Raw genomic sequence first — 15,173 nt, forward strand, 5'->3', positions numbered from 1 at the left:
GCACCGCCCTGGGCAGCGCGCAAGGGAGAGGCTGCTGCGGTCGCCCCCGTCCTCCCCAGCCGGTGAGTGGCGGTGGGCGGGTGAAGCTCGGCGGGGATTGCGGGTGGGGAGAGGGGAGGCGGAGAGAGCCGGGCCCGGACGGGAAAAGCGGGGAAGCAGGCAGGCTAAAGAGAGGAGGAAGAGGCGGAGGCGTCGGTTTCGCCAGACCCAGCTCGGTCGCTGTTCCTCTGCGCCCCCGCCTCCCGAGAGTCCCGCCCTTGCTGCTGTGCCTTTGCCTCTCCGGTGCCGGGAACGGGAAGGGAGCGGCAATTTCCGCACCCCGCCTCCCCAGCTTCCCTTTCGGTGCTTTCTAGATCGAGAGCTTGCTGCTTATATGCAAAGCAAAATGCATGTATAAGGGAGCGGTTCCTCGGTGCCAGGGGGAGGGAAAGCACTTTGTATGTGCTCAGAGGCTCCCGTGGGCTGTGGGTGTGTGCCATCGGGCTTGACCGCTAGCATTCAATAGCTTCTGGGGCTAAGCCCCAGCAGAGTTACTCTTCCCTATTGAAAAAGTACCCGGTCAGGTCACTCCCCTCGCCCCAGCAAGGCTTGTATAATGCCTTGGCCCCTTAAAAGGGTCTGTTGTAGTTTGGAGGAAGGTAGTTTATGCTCCAGGTAAGCTCTGGTGTTGCCACACCTTCCTTACGCCAGATTCTTCTGGCCCCTTTTCGTCCAATAGTAACAGCTGCGCTTTGGTTGCAAAATGTTCGGCTGTACATCCGGCTGCTGCTTCAGTGGACCAACTGTGCTGTGATTTAACCATTTCCCTGTGGGGTTGTTTCTTGCAGGAAATGAGTTTTCGGGAAACACTTCCTTTCCCAAGGAAAGGAGTGTATGTGTGTGTGTGCGCACGCACGCATGCACGTGACAACAACCCTGAACCCTTTGCTTTTCTCAGGTTCTTGCTTTATGTAGTCCCCCCCCCCACGCGCGCCTCCTTTTGGTCCCCAAATTCCAAAAACAGGAAGACTTATGGGTTCAAAGTTCTGGTTCGCTGGTGTTAGGTAGCATCTGGCCAATTCTTCTGCACCTTCCTGTCTTCTTCCAAAGTTTTCCTGCCTGCGCAGAAGAATAAACAAGGCTTGCCCATTCTTCTGTCATCAGCCATTCTCACAGGAACCACCCAAAGGGAACTTTCTCCTGTGGCTTTGAGTCACACCTGGTTACAGTTCGAAGTAGTGGGTGGGGCTTTCACTGAAACCTGAAGAAGGAAGCAGCGGGTGGTTGTTCCTACCCCATCTCCCCAAAAGTCTTATGACTGTGTGCTTGAAACAGAACTTGTGCTTAAATGGATTGATTCCTTTTACTGTAAGGGTTGTGTGCTGGTTGCAGAGCTTTTAAATGCTTGCTTCTAGCCTTAAAGGTTTTTGTTTGGTCTCACTCTGATCAAGTGTTGAAGCAGCAGGCTGCATTTCGCTTTTGGTGGGCACTGCTTCCATGAAAAACACATCTATATAAGGCTACAGGAAGTTCAGTGTGTTTTCCTTCTCTTGAGACTTGACTGCTGAAGGTCCGCTGTCAGTCATCCATAGATAGGCCTTGATGGGGCCTTTTGATTAGATACACCAAGGGGTTTTAACTTCAGTGATTTTGGCCTGCCACTTTCCAGGGGTGACATTGGGGTGGGTATGTACTCTGGTCTTGTAAGTGTATTTTCATTTCTGGCATTTCACATGTAAACCAAAGAAAAGGGATAGTAGAGCCTGTGTACCAGATTGTGTAGAGCACTGCATCTTTTGATTTACCGGGTGCACGCATCTATTGAAAGAGCAAGTGTTTAGAAAGAAGCTGGGATTCTACTACAGGATTCATAAAGGAGAAAGCTGCTAATTCCCTCTTCCACTGTGTTTCCCTTCCACCCGCATAGAGCCGAATCGAGGTAGAAACCCACCCTCCCGTAATAAAGGGGTTGGATATTAGACGATAGACTGGCAGCAATTGAAACAAAAGCAGGACAACAAGTGGCAAATAATCCAGCCAGAGGCTAGTCATCAATGAGCCTGTGCACGTGGCTATTGCCTATACACAGAAGCAAAGCACAGAGAAAATGCGAGTTGTCAATTATAAAATGAGCTGGAGTGCAAAAATTTGACTGGAGGCCAAAAATGTAGAGCTGCTGAGAGCCTGATTGCGGAGAGGTATTTATGTATATAGGGGGAAATATGATTTTTTTTTTGTCCCAAGTTTGATCAAGAGCACCTGAGGCTTCCTGCTTATTGCTGAAAGAGGTTGAACTTGCAACATCTTCAGCAAGTGAAGTGATTGCAATCTGTGCGGCAGCTCTGCTGAATTCCTTTGATTCCTGCTCCACATTTCTGAACAACCTTATTACAATCCTATTAGAAATCATATTGCAGCATTGCCCTTGGGGAGCGTTGTGCATGAGCCAGCCTGCGAGATTATAAAGGTGTGTCACTTCTCTTCTCTTCTCTTCTGCCTCTGCAGCCATGTCCTTCCGAAAGGTTGTGCGCCAGAGCAAATTCCGCCACGTCTTTGGGCAGCCCGTCAAGAATGACCAGTGCTACGATGACATCCGGGTGTCACGAGTCACTTGGGACAGCACTTTCTGCGCTGTCAACCCCAAGTTCGTGGCTGTGATTATAGAGGCCAGTGGAGGAGGGGCCTTCATGGTGCTCCCGCTACAGAAGGTGAGGGAACAGTCTGGCTTTTGAAGCATTGGGCTCGCTTTCATTAGAGGTTCTTAAGCAGAAGCCAGTGACCATTGGGGGTGGTGCCAGCCACAGATTTCCTGCGTCAGCAGAACATTAGACTAGATGACATTTTGAAGTCCCTCCCAACCCTGAAACTCTTAAGTACTGGGGATGTCACTAGATGGGAATAGGAAAGATGTGCACAAGGTTGACTGACCCCAAGAATTCATCAACTCATAAGAAGAGGCTTCCTGGATCAGGCCAGTGACTCATCTAGTCCAGCATCCTGTTCTCACTTGTGGGAAGCCTGCAAGCAGACCCAAGCACAAGAGCACACTTCCCTTCCTGCGGTTTCCACATGGCCTCCGGTTATGGAGACAGAGCATAGCCATTGTTGCTAGTAGCCATTGATACCGGTAGTCTTGTCCTCCCTGAATTAGTCTAATCCTTTCTTAAAGCCACCCAGGTGGGTGGCCTCCACTTCCTCATGTGGGAGAGAGTTCCATAGTTTAATTCTGCACTGCATGAAGAAGTACTTTCTTTTATCTGTCCTGGATCTTGGAACATTCAAACTTGGGTCTCACTATATTCCTTCTTCTGCTTCTTCTCCTATCTTATGTTTTGTGTCACCGAGCACATAGTATTTTATGAGTACTGAGGGATGGAACAGAGGGGTTGTACTGGGACTGCTTGTGAGGCAAATAGGGAAAGCTGGGACAGGAAACGGGATAGTGGCTTTGAGGAGCCTGGAAGGAACTGCCTGATGAATCTTGTCCACTTTGGTTATTTTTCCCCAGACCGGACGCATTGATAAGTCTTACCCTACGGTGTGTGGGCACACAGGACCTGTTTTGGACATTGACTGGTGCCCGCACAATGATAACGTCATCGCTAGTGGCTCTGAAGATTGCACTGTTATGGTGAGGGGCAGCTGGTAAAAGGACTGTGTGTGTGTGTGTGTGTGTGTGTGTGTGTGAGAGAGAGAGAGAGAGAGAGAGAGAGAGAGAGAGAGAGAATGAGAGGGGGGGGCTCACCTGCAGCCACGCTCTCGGCTAAATATATACAGAAGGTTGGGGCTGTACATATTAATGAATCAAGCAGTCAATATTGAGTGGCAAATTGAGCATGCCGTGCATTTGAAAATTATATTTTTAAAGCAAGTTTCTAGTCCTTCAGATTGTGGAGGCTTGAAAGCACAGACTCTCTGAAGTTTGGTATGTGTGTACAGGCAGGATAGCTGAGCAAGGTTTTCAGCAGCAGGACGGGGAGGCCTGTTCACTGCCCCAGATACTGCTTGGTCTCGTATCATGATTATTTAGCAGAGGCAGGCTATATTAGGCAAATTAAGTTTGCATATGCAAATGTGTTTTGTTGCAATACAATGCACAGGGCAAATAATTCAGACGGAGGAGCTGTTAGCTGGGCTGTGGAAGCAAGATGCTACCTGCGGAAAGCGAGATGATGGGACCAGGAGAAAGACCCTTTGGTGTGGAGCAAGCTAAAGACAGAGTGTATCCCCCCCAAGGGTGACTGGATGTTGTTTGGGTCAGGATGATGGGAGAGCGAGGTTTTGTGGGAGGCTGTGCCACTGGTGACAGGACCGGAGCAGCTGAAAGTGCTTTGCTGTCTGAGCCATTTCACTCCCGTCTTTCTCTCCAGGTATGGCAGATCCCCGAGAATGGATTGACACTGCCTCTGACGGAGCCAGTGGTTGTTCTAGAAGGGCACTCCAAGCGTGTGGGCATCATCACTTGGCATCCAACTGCCCGCAACGTCCTCCTCAGTGCAGGTACCATCTGTGGTGGTGGAGGTGGTGGTGGTGGTGGAGTAAGAGGCAGAATAAAAGTGGGAGAACATCTGGCTGCAAGCGTACATGCTGGGGCGGTTGAGACCCAAAGTTAAGGGCAGCCTAACACAGAACCCTATGGCAAACCTCTTCCAATGAGCACCTTCCCCCCCCCCCAGGCTGTGACAACGTGGTGATTGTGTGGAATGTGGGCACAACTGAAGAGCTTTACCGCCTGGAAGATCTGCATCCTGACCTCATTTATAACGTCAGCTGGAACCGTGACGGCAGCCTCTTCTGCTCGGCCTGCAAGGATAAAAGTGTGCGCATCATTGACCCCCGCCGTGGGCAGGTTGTAGCGGTATGTTTCTCCCTCCTTTGAAGATTTTTGGTTCTGGTCTGTCTAATTTGCCATTCTTGACCTGTTTACATGAGTGTTCCCTCTCTTAGGCGATCTATTACTTCCTGGCCATTCTGCGAGTCAAAGGGACACTCCTTTGTGTTTTGGGATGTTGCAGTGGGATGTGTTTGGGCCACAGTCAGTCCTCCCTGTCCTATTATCTGAGCGGTGGTCTCTCTTTCGGTGCGTCCCTAATCCCCTTTTCTAGCTTGGTTGCAAGGCTCACGCTTGAGATGTGACCTGCGCTGCTTTGACTGTGCAGTAATTTGGTGATGGGAAGCTCACGCTTTGCCTCCTGGGTTAATTAGCTCTCAGCAGTGCTGATCTTTATGTACAGTAGTTGACATGTTAGTGGGCTATCTATAAGATAGGTTCTGATGCGTGGCAGCGTTTATATTGCTTATTGGATAGTGCTTGGAGAAGCCTAATTTTAATTTAAGATGAAGACCGCATGTGGAATGTGCTCTAGGCAGAGGTGCTGGCTTACGATGAATCTAAATTTCACAACCGGCAAAAACCAGACTTTGCACTTCCATTTTCGGTAGAGCAAGTTATGCACATGTTCAGATCAAGTAAATGAATTTACATGTGTGTGTGGACCTATCAGCAAGAGTTCAAGGCGGGGCCATCTTTGCTACGCAGGCGACACTCTGCTAATGGCAAAATATACAGGAGGGAAGGAGGCATATGAGGTTGATAAAAATGATGCTAAATAGGGGAGCAGAAGCAGGGGAACTATGTGGAGAGAAGCTGTGAAACAAGGGTGAACTCCCTTCAGCCCCAGAAAGCTCGTCTGATAGCCGGGGATGGTGTAATCCAGAAACATCTGGAGAGCCACTGGTCCCCCACCGCTGTTCTGGAATCCTCATCAGATCCCTCTGAGGCCTCACCCACCTCTTCCTCTCTTCCCTCTCCCTCCCAAGCCTTTTATGAGAATTAATAAGGGCTTCTCATCAGGCATCTCAGCAATCTGACTATGCTGTCAATGATAATGCATAAGCATTTCCCAGGTGTGTTTCTGTAATATTTTTGAGAAATCAATTCAAAGGTGTTTCCAGCTAAGCCCCCAGTTTTGGTATGTGACTATATATGAAGTGGCAGTGCTGTATAGGATTGGGAAATGATTAAATTTGTCTTATCTGTGAGATTGCTTCCCCCGATCTCCCTGCTGTTCCTAGCTTGAGACTCAGGCCTGTATATAATTTAATGTGTTGTGACCTCTGAGGCCCAACCTCTTCCTTCCTTTCCCCTTTCCTACATAGGTTGATCTGGAATCTGAAGAAGGGATGCAAACGGGTTAACTATTTTTAATATAATAAGATTATTTTAAGAAGGAAGTAATATTTCAAAATAACGTATCTCTATGCTGCATTTGAACTCATCTGTCGTCATGCTGGCGAACGAGGGCACATGAATACTCAAGTTAAAACAGGGCGAAGGAAGCCCGAGAAGCCCTGAGTGGACAGGCTGGCACAAAGAGTGGGCAGGTGGCCCAGGCACGCCCTCCCTCCCTCCCTCTGTCACCGCCACAGCCACTTGCCAGGTAGAAGGAACTGAAGGCAGGGAAAGTCCTCCTCCTCTTCATCCACCTTTTGCTGCTGAGAGAAGGAAGCCTGTATGAAGGCTCCTTTCTCCTCGCTGAGACAGGGGGGGAACGAAGAGGGGGGAACATTCTCCCCTTCATTCCCTCCCCACTGCCAGTGGTGACAGTGGCAAAGGGAACGTGGGGATGGGGTGAGGTGTAAAGGAAGGGAGTTGGCAATGGGATGGTGGGAAGGTGGGGGTTGGGGGCAAAGTGGGCTGAGGCAGCAGCCCCAAGTGCAGCATAATCACATCTAAACAATGCATCAAGAGTGGATTGATTCTGAGAGGGGGTTTTTTGGGGTGTGTGTGGAGGAGATGATATTGGGAAGTTATCTGGGTTGATAGACAAGTTTTTACTTTCTAACTTACGACCTTTTTGGAGTGGGATTCCTTTGTCAATAGCAACATGGCAGTAAGTAGTTTTAACAGATGTAGTTCTTCCATTCATTGCAGCACTACGATGGGAGAGGTTGCCAGGCTTTTAAATTCTGCTGTTGTTAAAGGAACACACAGACGCATCAAATGCCTTTGCATATCTGAACTCCGTGTCTTTTTAGACTCCAGATCGTACCCTTTGCCTGCACAGCCCCATGTTGCCTGCACTGACTACAGCAGTGGCTCTCAGAACGAGTCTTTCAGCCCTGCGGTGAGAGGCCCTCCTAACTGGAGATGCCTAGATTTGAATCTCAGACCCTTCTGCATACAAGACACCTCCACTTATCTTCCTATGGAGTGAGGTGGAACGAGCTGCTGAGGGCCAGGCACAGTCTGACCCTGGGGAAAGGCGCTCATGATTTTAGGGCGAATGTAAACTCAGATGAGTGCATCTCCTGCTGTAGTTCGGATCCAGCATAGCAGATATGGGAGCAAAACCTGCATTTGTGCTGCAGTATAGTGAAGCCTGCCTGCTGCTTCACCTCTTGAATTCCCCACATCTTACCCTTTTTCTGCTCCACAGGAGAAGGAGAAAGCCCATGAGGGAGCACGCCCTATGCGGGCCATTTTCTTAGCGGATGGGAAGATCTTCACGACCGGTTTCAGCCGTATGAGTGAACGGCAGCTGGCACTCTGGGACCCGGTGAGTGGGAAGGTGGATCTGGGAGCGAGGTGTGTGTTATACTGCTGGGGTGTGGTGGTGTGTGTGTGTGTGTGTGAGTGCTCTCTGTGTGTTCAGGGTCTCTTGTCCTGAGCAAAGAACTCTTGTTGAACTCCATGTGTTTGAGAGAGGTGAGAGGCAACATCTGAAGAGAGACTGCTTTGTGCACATAGACTTGTCCTCAGCCCTCAATTATGGTCTTAACCACACAGGGTTTTCAATCTCGGTGGGTTCATGAGCATATGGAGCAAGCTCCCCTCTTGCTCTCAAGTGATGGATGCCAGGTGTGGCCCTGCTGCCTTCCTCCCCAAGATTGAGATGGTGTGAAGGATAGCACTTGAACAAGGAGGTCTGTAACCTGTGCCTTTCTGTTTTTGCAGGAGAATCTGGAGGAGCCCATGGCGTTGCAAGAGCTGGACTCAAGCAATGGGGCCCTTCTTCCCTTCTATGACCCGGACACCAACGTTGTGTATGTCTGTGGCAAGGTATGCTTTCCTACTAAGCAGAAATTAGTGAAATTAAGTTAAAACCAGAGTCTGCATTTGACAGCTTGCAGTTTAATATACCTTCGGGTATAGGGCGGTGTATAAATTCAATAAATAAAGGAAAATAAAAAAGGAAAAAGTTCCAGTTTCACTCCCTGGCATCTGCAATAGGACAAAAGAAGACTTCTGCAGCCAGTCCCTGCAAGCCAGATGCCCCTGACCTGGTGTTTTCCAGATGTTTTGGACTACAATTCCCATCATCCCTAACCATAGCCCATGCTGACTGGGGCTGGTGGTAGTTGGAGTCTTACCAATGTCTGGAGGACGTCAGGTTGGGGGAAAGCTGCTGTAGAGAATACTGAACTAAGTGGACTCCAGGGTTAAAGGGCAAAGCTGGCTTCTTGGGGTTCCAGAACTCTGGGTTTGCACCCTCTCTCTGAAGTGGGAGTTAATACCATGCAAGGTGGGTATTCCCTTGGCCCCTCTTCCTCGAGCAGTCTGTCCCACTGAAATCGAAATGCTTGGGAGGGAAGTGGCACGCCGAGGGACGCCAAGCATCACAATGTCCTTGGTAGGCTTAGTAACACTGTGTGCATCCTTTTTGCCCTCTCCCCCTTCCAGGGTGACTCCAGCATCCGGTACTTCGAGATCACAGCAGAAGCACCCTACATCCACTTCCTGAACACATTCACTAGCAAAGAACCCCAGCGTGGCATGGGATGGATGCCCAAGCGGGGTCTGGATGTCAACAAGTGTGAGATTGCCAGGTATTCTGAATAATGCTCTGTGTGTGTGTTTGTGTGTGTGTGTGTTTGTGTGTCAGCAGTGAAAGAACTGGTAGTCTTGACTGGCTGCCTGGGCCTCAATCTTTCTCTCTTGGTGTGTTTCTGCAGGTTTTACAAACTCCACGAACGCAAGTGTGAGCCCATTATCATGACTGTGCCAAGGAAGGTGGGTGTTTGATAGTGGGGGCTAGCCTACTTTTTCAAGAAACTGCTGATGAGCTGTGACCTGTCTGTGGGTGGCTTGATGTTTCTGCATTAGAATCTTGAAACATTAATCCGTGGGGCTGTTGCCACTGCTGTGTTCATCCAGCAGGTTGACAGGAGATTCACACATAACCTCATATACCCTGGAAGATTGTGAGCATTTCCATTTTGGCCATTGGGACAGGTGGTTGTGTCCCTTTGAAGGTGTAGCTTGGTATTTCCATCCAGCGCTTTTCTCCCCTCTGGTTTCTAGCTGGTCAGAAGGATCTTCTAAAGTAATATGCTGGAACCATTGCCATTTCAACGCTGTTCCTTCTACGATCAGAAGCATTCCCCCCCCCCCATTTGACAGTTGTGTGTGCTTTACTCGCCTTCAAACCAAGCTGAGCATTACATAAGCATTAAATATCTATACAGCTTTTAGAAGACATCTGAAGGCAGGCCTGTATTGGGAAGTTTTTAATGTTTGATGTTTCATTATGTTTTTATATGTGTTGGAAGCTGCCCAGAGTGGCTGAGGCAACCCAGCCAGATTGGTGGGGTATAAATATTATTATTATTATTATTATTAAGCAAATCCCTCCCTCCCCTCCAGTGTTCAGGTCTCAAGCTTTATACATATGCCTATTTTCGTTGCATAGAAATTGGATCTGTGTCCCTGTCTAGCTTTGAAACTATGTGGATTTAATAATAATGCTACTGCTTGACAGTTAAATAATAATAATAATATAATAATAATTTATTATTTATACCCCGCCCATCTGGCTGGGTTTCCCCAGCCACTCTGGGCGGCTTCCAACCGAATATTAAAAACAGTACAGCATCAAACATTAAAAACTTCCCTAAACAGGGCCGCCTTCAGTTGTCTTCTAAATGTAAAATGGTTGCTTATTGCCTTGACATCTGCTTGCAGGGCGATCCACAGGGCGGGTGCCACTACCGAGAAGGCCCTCTGTCTGGTTCCCTGTAACCTCACTTCTTGCAATGAGGGAACCACCAGAAAGCCCTCGGTGCTGGATCTCGGTGTCCGGGCTGAATGATGGGGGTGGAGACGCTCCTTCAGGTATACAGCGTGTTAGCCAAAGCACAATATCTGCTTCGTCTTTTAAAACTGCTCTATAAGATAAGCCAATATAAAGTGGAGACTGAGAATTGGAAATTTTGAAACACAGCAAATTTGTTGGGTGTTTTACCTTGTACATCCCGCGGGGGGGGGGGGGAGCAGCATTGTTCCACATCGCCGCAGGCTCTTAACTCTGCCCTCTCTCTCTCTCTCTGCAGTCAGATTTGTTCCAAGATGATTTGTACCCAGACACAGCTGGGCCAGAAGCCACCATGGAAGCCGAGGAATGGGTGGCAGGGAAGACGGCGGGGCCCATCCTGATCTCGCTGCGCGAAGCCTACGTGCCCACCAAGCAGCGTGACCTCAAAGTCAGCCGGAGGAGCTTGCTGCAAGAGAGCCGCCCCGCTGCTGCCCCCAGCGCCGGGCTGAGTGCCACACACCCCAGTGCCATGTCTCAGTCTGCTGCCATGCCAGCCATTAGCGTCAGCGCTGCCAGTGGGGTATGTGCAGGGCTGGCGCCAGCACCGGTACCAGGGGAGGGGGGTTTGATTTATGCTTCTCTGTCGTCCCTCACAGGGTTGCAGAGCGGTTGAGCTGGGGTGTGGGTGTGTGGATGTGGGTTTGAGCACAGAGAGCAAGGAGCAGAACAGGATTCTGATGTGCCTTGGGGAGGGAGAACGGAGGAGAAGGTCTGCATGTCCAGTGTCAGCTGCATCCTGGGACTCTCCAGCATTCTCTCCAATAACAATAACCACAATAAATAAAGCAAATCCTTTGTATTTTTGGAGAAGTCATCCAATTTCAGTTGTTGGAGAAAGGCCAGCAGGGCTTGACTAGAGGCTGTGGTTAGAAAGTGGGCTTCTCATACCCTGCAAAGTACCCTTGCCACAGAGAGCAAATATGCCTACAAAGGTTACCAGTGTGAGTGGCTTTAGGCAAATTTGTGGAGGATGCCTCTGAATGCCAGTTGCTGGAGAGGAGAGGAGAGGGCTCTTGTGCTCAGGCTTCACCTGTGCATCTGGCTGGCCGCGGGATGCTGGGCTACATGGACCCTTTGGATCCAGCAGACCTTTCCTTTTGTTCTACTAGCCTGCTAATCAGCTAGCAATCTCCATTTCCATGCTATCTTCAGGGGAAAGGATGCCACCTCCTCCATAGCCAGCCTGGAAACAGAGGCAGTTGGGGGGGGGGAATGAAAATGCCGCCTTCTAAGCAGACCGGCAGAGGAGGAACAGGATGATCCACGCTCTGCTCTTCGCTAGCCCACTCAGGCACCTGTGTGGAATTCCTGGCCGTCTGCGGCTACTAGGCAATTTGTCAAGTACAGGGATGCTTTAGGGCATTTTTAACCTGAATGCCAGGCTGTTTGTAGTTGAACAGATCCTATGAAGTCAGTCAGTCTGCTGAGGATTTCTTTCTTTGGATGCCTGCTTCTTTCCACTGCGTGTGTGCATGTGTTGACCAGGCATTTGCCAGTGTTGCTTTCTTCCTCCCTTCCCTGCAACATGTGTGTGGGTACACATGCACACATACATGGTGCACTCCCTCTCACATGCACTTGGGGAGGGAGAAGAGGTGCAAGTCCCACTGGGCCCAGGTGTACAGGTCATGGGGTGGTTTTGAGCGGAGCAGCTGGGATCCTGTTGGGAAGAGCAGCATGACACGGCTTTCTTCTTCCTTGCAGGACGGCGGGCAGGTCATTGAAGAAGTGCTGCGTGAAGTGGCGTCACTGCGGATGCTTGTGGCTGCGCAGGGCGAGCGCATTGTGCGGCTAGAGGAGCAGCTGAGCCGCATTGAGAACGGCGATGTCTAGGAGGGGTGGGGGTGGGGCTTTCCCCGCGGAGGAGACCTCACCAACATGGATCTTCTTAAACGCTTCACCTTTTTTTGAGCTGCCAGTAATCCCTTTATATACTGCCTCATCCTGCCCTGTGGTGTGAGACAGGGACTTGCCCTCTCTTGCTGCTACTGGGAATGTTTCTTGGGTTTTGTCTTGGACCAAATCTCCTCCTCCTCCCGCACCCTGTATTACCCAAGGGGCGATGTGCTGGTCTCCCCACATCTGTCTCTCTGCCTTATTCTGGCCAGAGTCCCTCTGGCCCTGTCCCCTTCCCATGGCTGGGACTGGCTTGTATGTCCCGTGGGGATCAGGACTAGCTAACTGCGCAGTTTTCCACCGGAGAGAAGGCTGGGATTGTCCTTCCCAATCTCTCATGGCGGGTGGATTTTGCGGTTTATTAGAAGCCAGTGCCTCCTATGGGCCCAGGCCTCTTCTCCCCATTTTCCCTGCTAGGACCACTGAGAATCCTGTTGAGGATTCTTCTGCTTCCTTGCCTGAATTTTATTTTATTTCAAGGAGACTATGGATGGGATCATTGGGGCTTGACTATGAAATAAATCTGCCATCTAGTCACAGTCCTTAAGTTTCTTGTCTCTGGGACCACTCCTCTCTCCCTCCTTCCAGCCCTCAAATGCTAAGCAGGTTCTGACGAAACGCACGAGGGTGGTGGAGGCGAAAAGAAACTGTTCAGGTTCAATAATCTATATTTTCATTCCAAATAAAAGTCTTTATAAAGCCACAGCTCTGTGCACAAATCTGTTGCTGCCGCCTCCCTTCTTCCCACAGAGGAATTCAGAGGAGTTCAGGGTAAGTGCAGACTTTTCCTGGAGCATTTGCTTTCTTTATGTGGGTTCACTTTCGGTGTGTGGTGGAAGAACACAGCAGAACAGGCAACATTTCTGCGCCCCTAGAGCTGCCCAAAGAAACCAAGGAGGACGCAAGTCATGTTGGATGCTTGCAGGAAAAACAACAACACTTCACTTAAACTTCAGCCTTTCTAAATCAGTGTTAGGAAATGATTGGTGTCTGCATGTGCCATATAGCTTTTAGGGGTATAGGAGTCAAACTTTACATGGAAAGGTAGGGCTGTCTGTTTTCTAACCTGAACTTTTAATGTTCACTTTTTTTTATTGGAAGATTGCTTCGCTTGTTCTGTATTTATACTGGGTTTCAGAGCGGCTTGCATGCCCTGAACATGTGTGAATATTCAGGCCTTTCCCCGTTGGCTGCTCCACTTTTGTTTTGAATTCTAACAAAGCTTATTTCCTGTTACTTATAATCTGGATTTTTAAGCAAGGTAAAATGCATGCTTGCTGCTAGTTTTGAATGTAACTGGAACATTCCTAGTGTGTATGTGTAGCAGCGGAGCTTGTGTTTGTTTTTTGTTTTTTTAAAGAGGGACAAGGTTGGAGAAGTGTGCACTATAGAGGCAGTAGGTTAAATGAAGCCACCTTCTTCTGGAAGAAAGAGGAATGTAGATAGAGCTATGCCTCACACATAGACAGAGCAAACTACTACGTGCCAGCCTAGATATTTACCTGGTGAGATCCCTGCTCAAGGAGGGATAGGTAATTGTATGGGAAACAGGCTTGATTTCATAGTTGCATTTTGACTTGAGCAGGTCAGGCTCCCTCTTGTTTCTGCTACTTCCCACTATCTTAGTTGCTGAGCCAAGTTTAATCTGGGTTTTAGTTTGGCAATATCTCTCTTGATATCCTTAAAAGGATAGGTCTTTAAAGGAATGGTTTTCTGGCACTCTCCACTAGGCGGCTTTTCATATTCAGTTGCTTCACGTTGTTTTGTCCTGCAACTCCCGTTGCGTCTTCCCTTCCCCTCCCCTTCCTTTTTGATCTGGCATCTGCCTGAGCTTTTGCTCAGTGCTTGCATTTGTTGCAAGAAACTCCTTGGCAATGAAAGAACTTTGCTTCCTTCAGTTCCAGTGGTGCACCCCTCCTTTGAGCTTGGAACAGCCAGCCTTGGGCATGTGCAAGAAGAATGTGTTCTGCAGCTGTGTGTGCACAAGCACATGCCTAACATGCATAAAGTGGCACATGCCTTTTTTGAGTGCAGCCCACTTGTTGGAGCTCAGTCTTTGGTTTGATAAGGAACTGGAAGCAATGAGACAGTGGAGCTGATGACTTGTGGCAAATCTTGACAGAATGGGGGCTAGGCTGGGGCAGAGAACCTTCTTAAGCCTGAGGGCCACATTCTCTTCTAAGCAAACTTCCAAGGGCCATATGCCGCTGGTGGGCAGAGCCAGGAGCAAAAGTGGGTGGAGCTAAAAAAAACAAACAGTTCCCTCCTACATCTCTCTCTATTCTCCCATCAAGGCATGCAAGGTCACAGCCACATCATACAGGTAAAACACTCTTGCACCACTTTTGCAAGTGTCATGCCTGGATCACATCCTGCTTGGACTGCTGCAACGTTGTGGGGCTGCTTCGGATGAGCATTTGGAATCTGCAGCTAATGCAGGCTGCTGACGCCAGGAGCTTGTGACATGAGGCATGGGGCTCCTTTGTTTAATCTGCACTCGATTGTGGTGTATTTCCAACCAAGCCCAGTTCAGGGAATTTAAAGAACTAGCTGATTCTGCTTACCTTGGGAGATCTGGAGGGTGTGTGTGTTTCTGTTCCACCTCCCTCTATTGAAGCATACAGTAGTTCAGAAGGGTGAGAGATACATCTCTAGCTTCCTCCCTTTGACGTTTTTGCAAGCTGCTGAAGACCACATTGTTTAGGCAGGCCTTTGGTTTGAATTGGCTCCTGCCGAATTGCCTTTTATGCGGTCCTATCAACTGCTATATTCGTTACTCTGTGTGTGTATGTGCATACACACTCACTTATTGTTTGTTTCCACTGTTTAAAAATACCACAATGAATTGAATGCTCCCTTAGGAGCTTTTTCTGAAAAGCAGTTTTAAGTTTTTTTTAAAAAGCACAGTAATTCTGAAACATTCAATCTCCCACCGCAGTAAACACTGAATGTGGAGAGAGAGAATCTCCTGGGCTTGTGGAGTATCCAGCTCCTAAGCAACATCTTTTGTGGCTGCTGGAGAAGCCAATATGATTTGTACTGAAGTGCATGCACGCTGTAGGTACCCGCTGCGCATTAAGGTTCTCCGGAAGAGTGTAGGTGGCGGGTGGCAGGTGTGCTGCTCTTCCTGTCCTAGACCCAAGCAGCAAAAGCTGTTCTGGGGCAGGGGGTGGCAGGAAACTTGTGGTTGGCACTGTTGAATTA

General features: G+C 49.1%; 2 protein-coding genes across 4 annotated transcripts in view; both read left to right on the forward strand.

Moving 5' to 3' along the window:
• On the forward strand, nucleotides 1-12,672 carry CORO1B (coronin 1B). Of its 3 annotated transcripts, none has more exons than XM_035125795.3 (11): nucleotides 1-654; nucleotides 2,485-2,687; nucleotides 3,488-3,610; nucleotides 4,350-4,479; nucleotides 4,656-4,837; nucleotides 7,419-7,538; nucleotides 7,937-8,041; nucleotides 8,663-8,808; nucleotides 8,935-8,992; nucleotides 10,312-10,593; nucleotides 11,778-12,672. In XM_035125795.3, exons 2-11 carry the CDS (start codon nucleotides 2,487-2,489, stop codon nucleotides 11,904-11,906), a joined length of 1,476 nt encoding a protein of 491 aa, XP_034981686.2. In that variant the 5' UTR covers nucleotides 1-654; nucleotides 2,485-2,486; the 3' UTR covers nucleotides 11,907-12,672. The 3 variants fall into 3 exon arrangements, with proteins under 3 accessions (XP_034981686.2, XP_088519705.1, XP_034981676.2); XM_088663579.1 differs by having other exon boundaries at nucleotides 1-342; XM_035125785.3 differs by having other exon boundaries at nucleotides 1-62.
• The window catches only part of PTPRCAP (protein tyrosine phosphatase receptor type C associated protein), a 9,284-nt gene continuing 6,414 nt past the window's right edge, over nucleotides 12,304-15,173 (forward strand). Inside the window, exon 1 of the mRNA XM_088663634.1 lies at nucleotides 12,304-12,740. The gene's annotated coding sequence lies outside the window, so the exon portion shown is untranslated. The remainder of the gene's footprint in view (nucleotides 12,741-15,173) is intronic.

Source organism: Zootoca vivipara, chromosome 1, assembly GCF_965207765.1.
Source record: "Zootoca vivipara chromosome 1, rZooViv2.hap1.1, whole genome shotgun sequence".
In the NCBI taxonomy this organism is placed as follows: Eukaryota; Metazoa; Chordata; class Lepidosauria; order Squamata; family Lacertidae; genus Zootoca; species Zootoca vivipara.

Bases quoted from the DNA above. Each gene is read 5' to 3' on its own strand.
- CORO1B (XM_035125795.3), top strand. From the start codon at position 2,487: ATGTCCTTCCGAAAGGTTGTGCGCCAGAGCAAATTCCGCCACGTCTTT. The intron at 7,539-7,936 runs GTGAGTGGGAAG...CTGTTTTTGCAG, and splicing joins AGCTGGCACTCTGGGACCCG to GAGAATCTGGAGGAGCCCAT. The intron at 10,594-11,777 runs GTATGTGCAGGG...TCTTCCTTGCAG, and splicing joins GCGTCAGCGCTGCCAGTGGG to GACGGCGGGCAGGTCATTGA.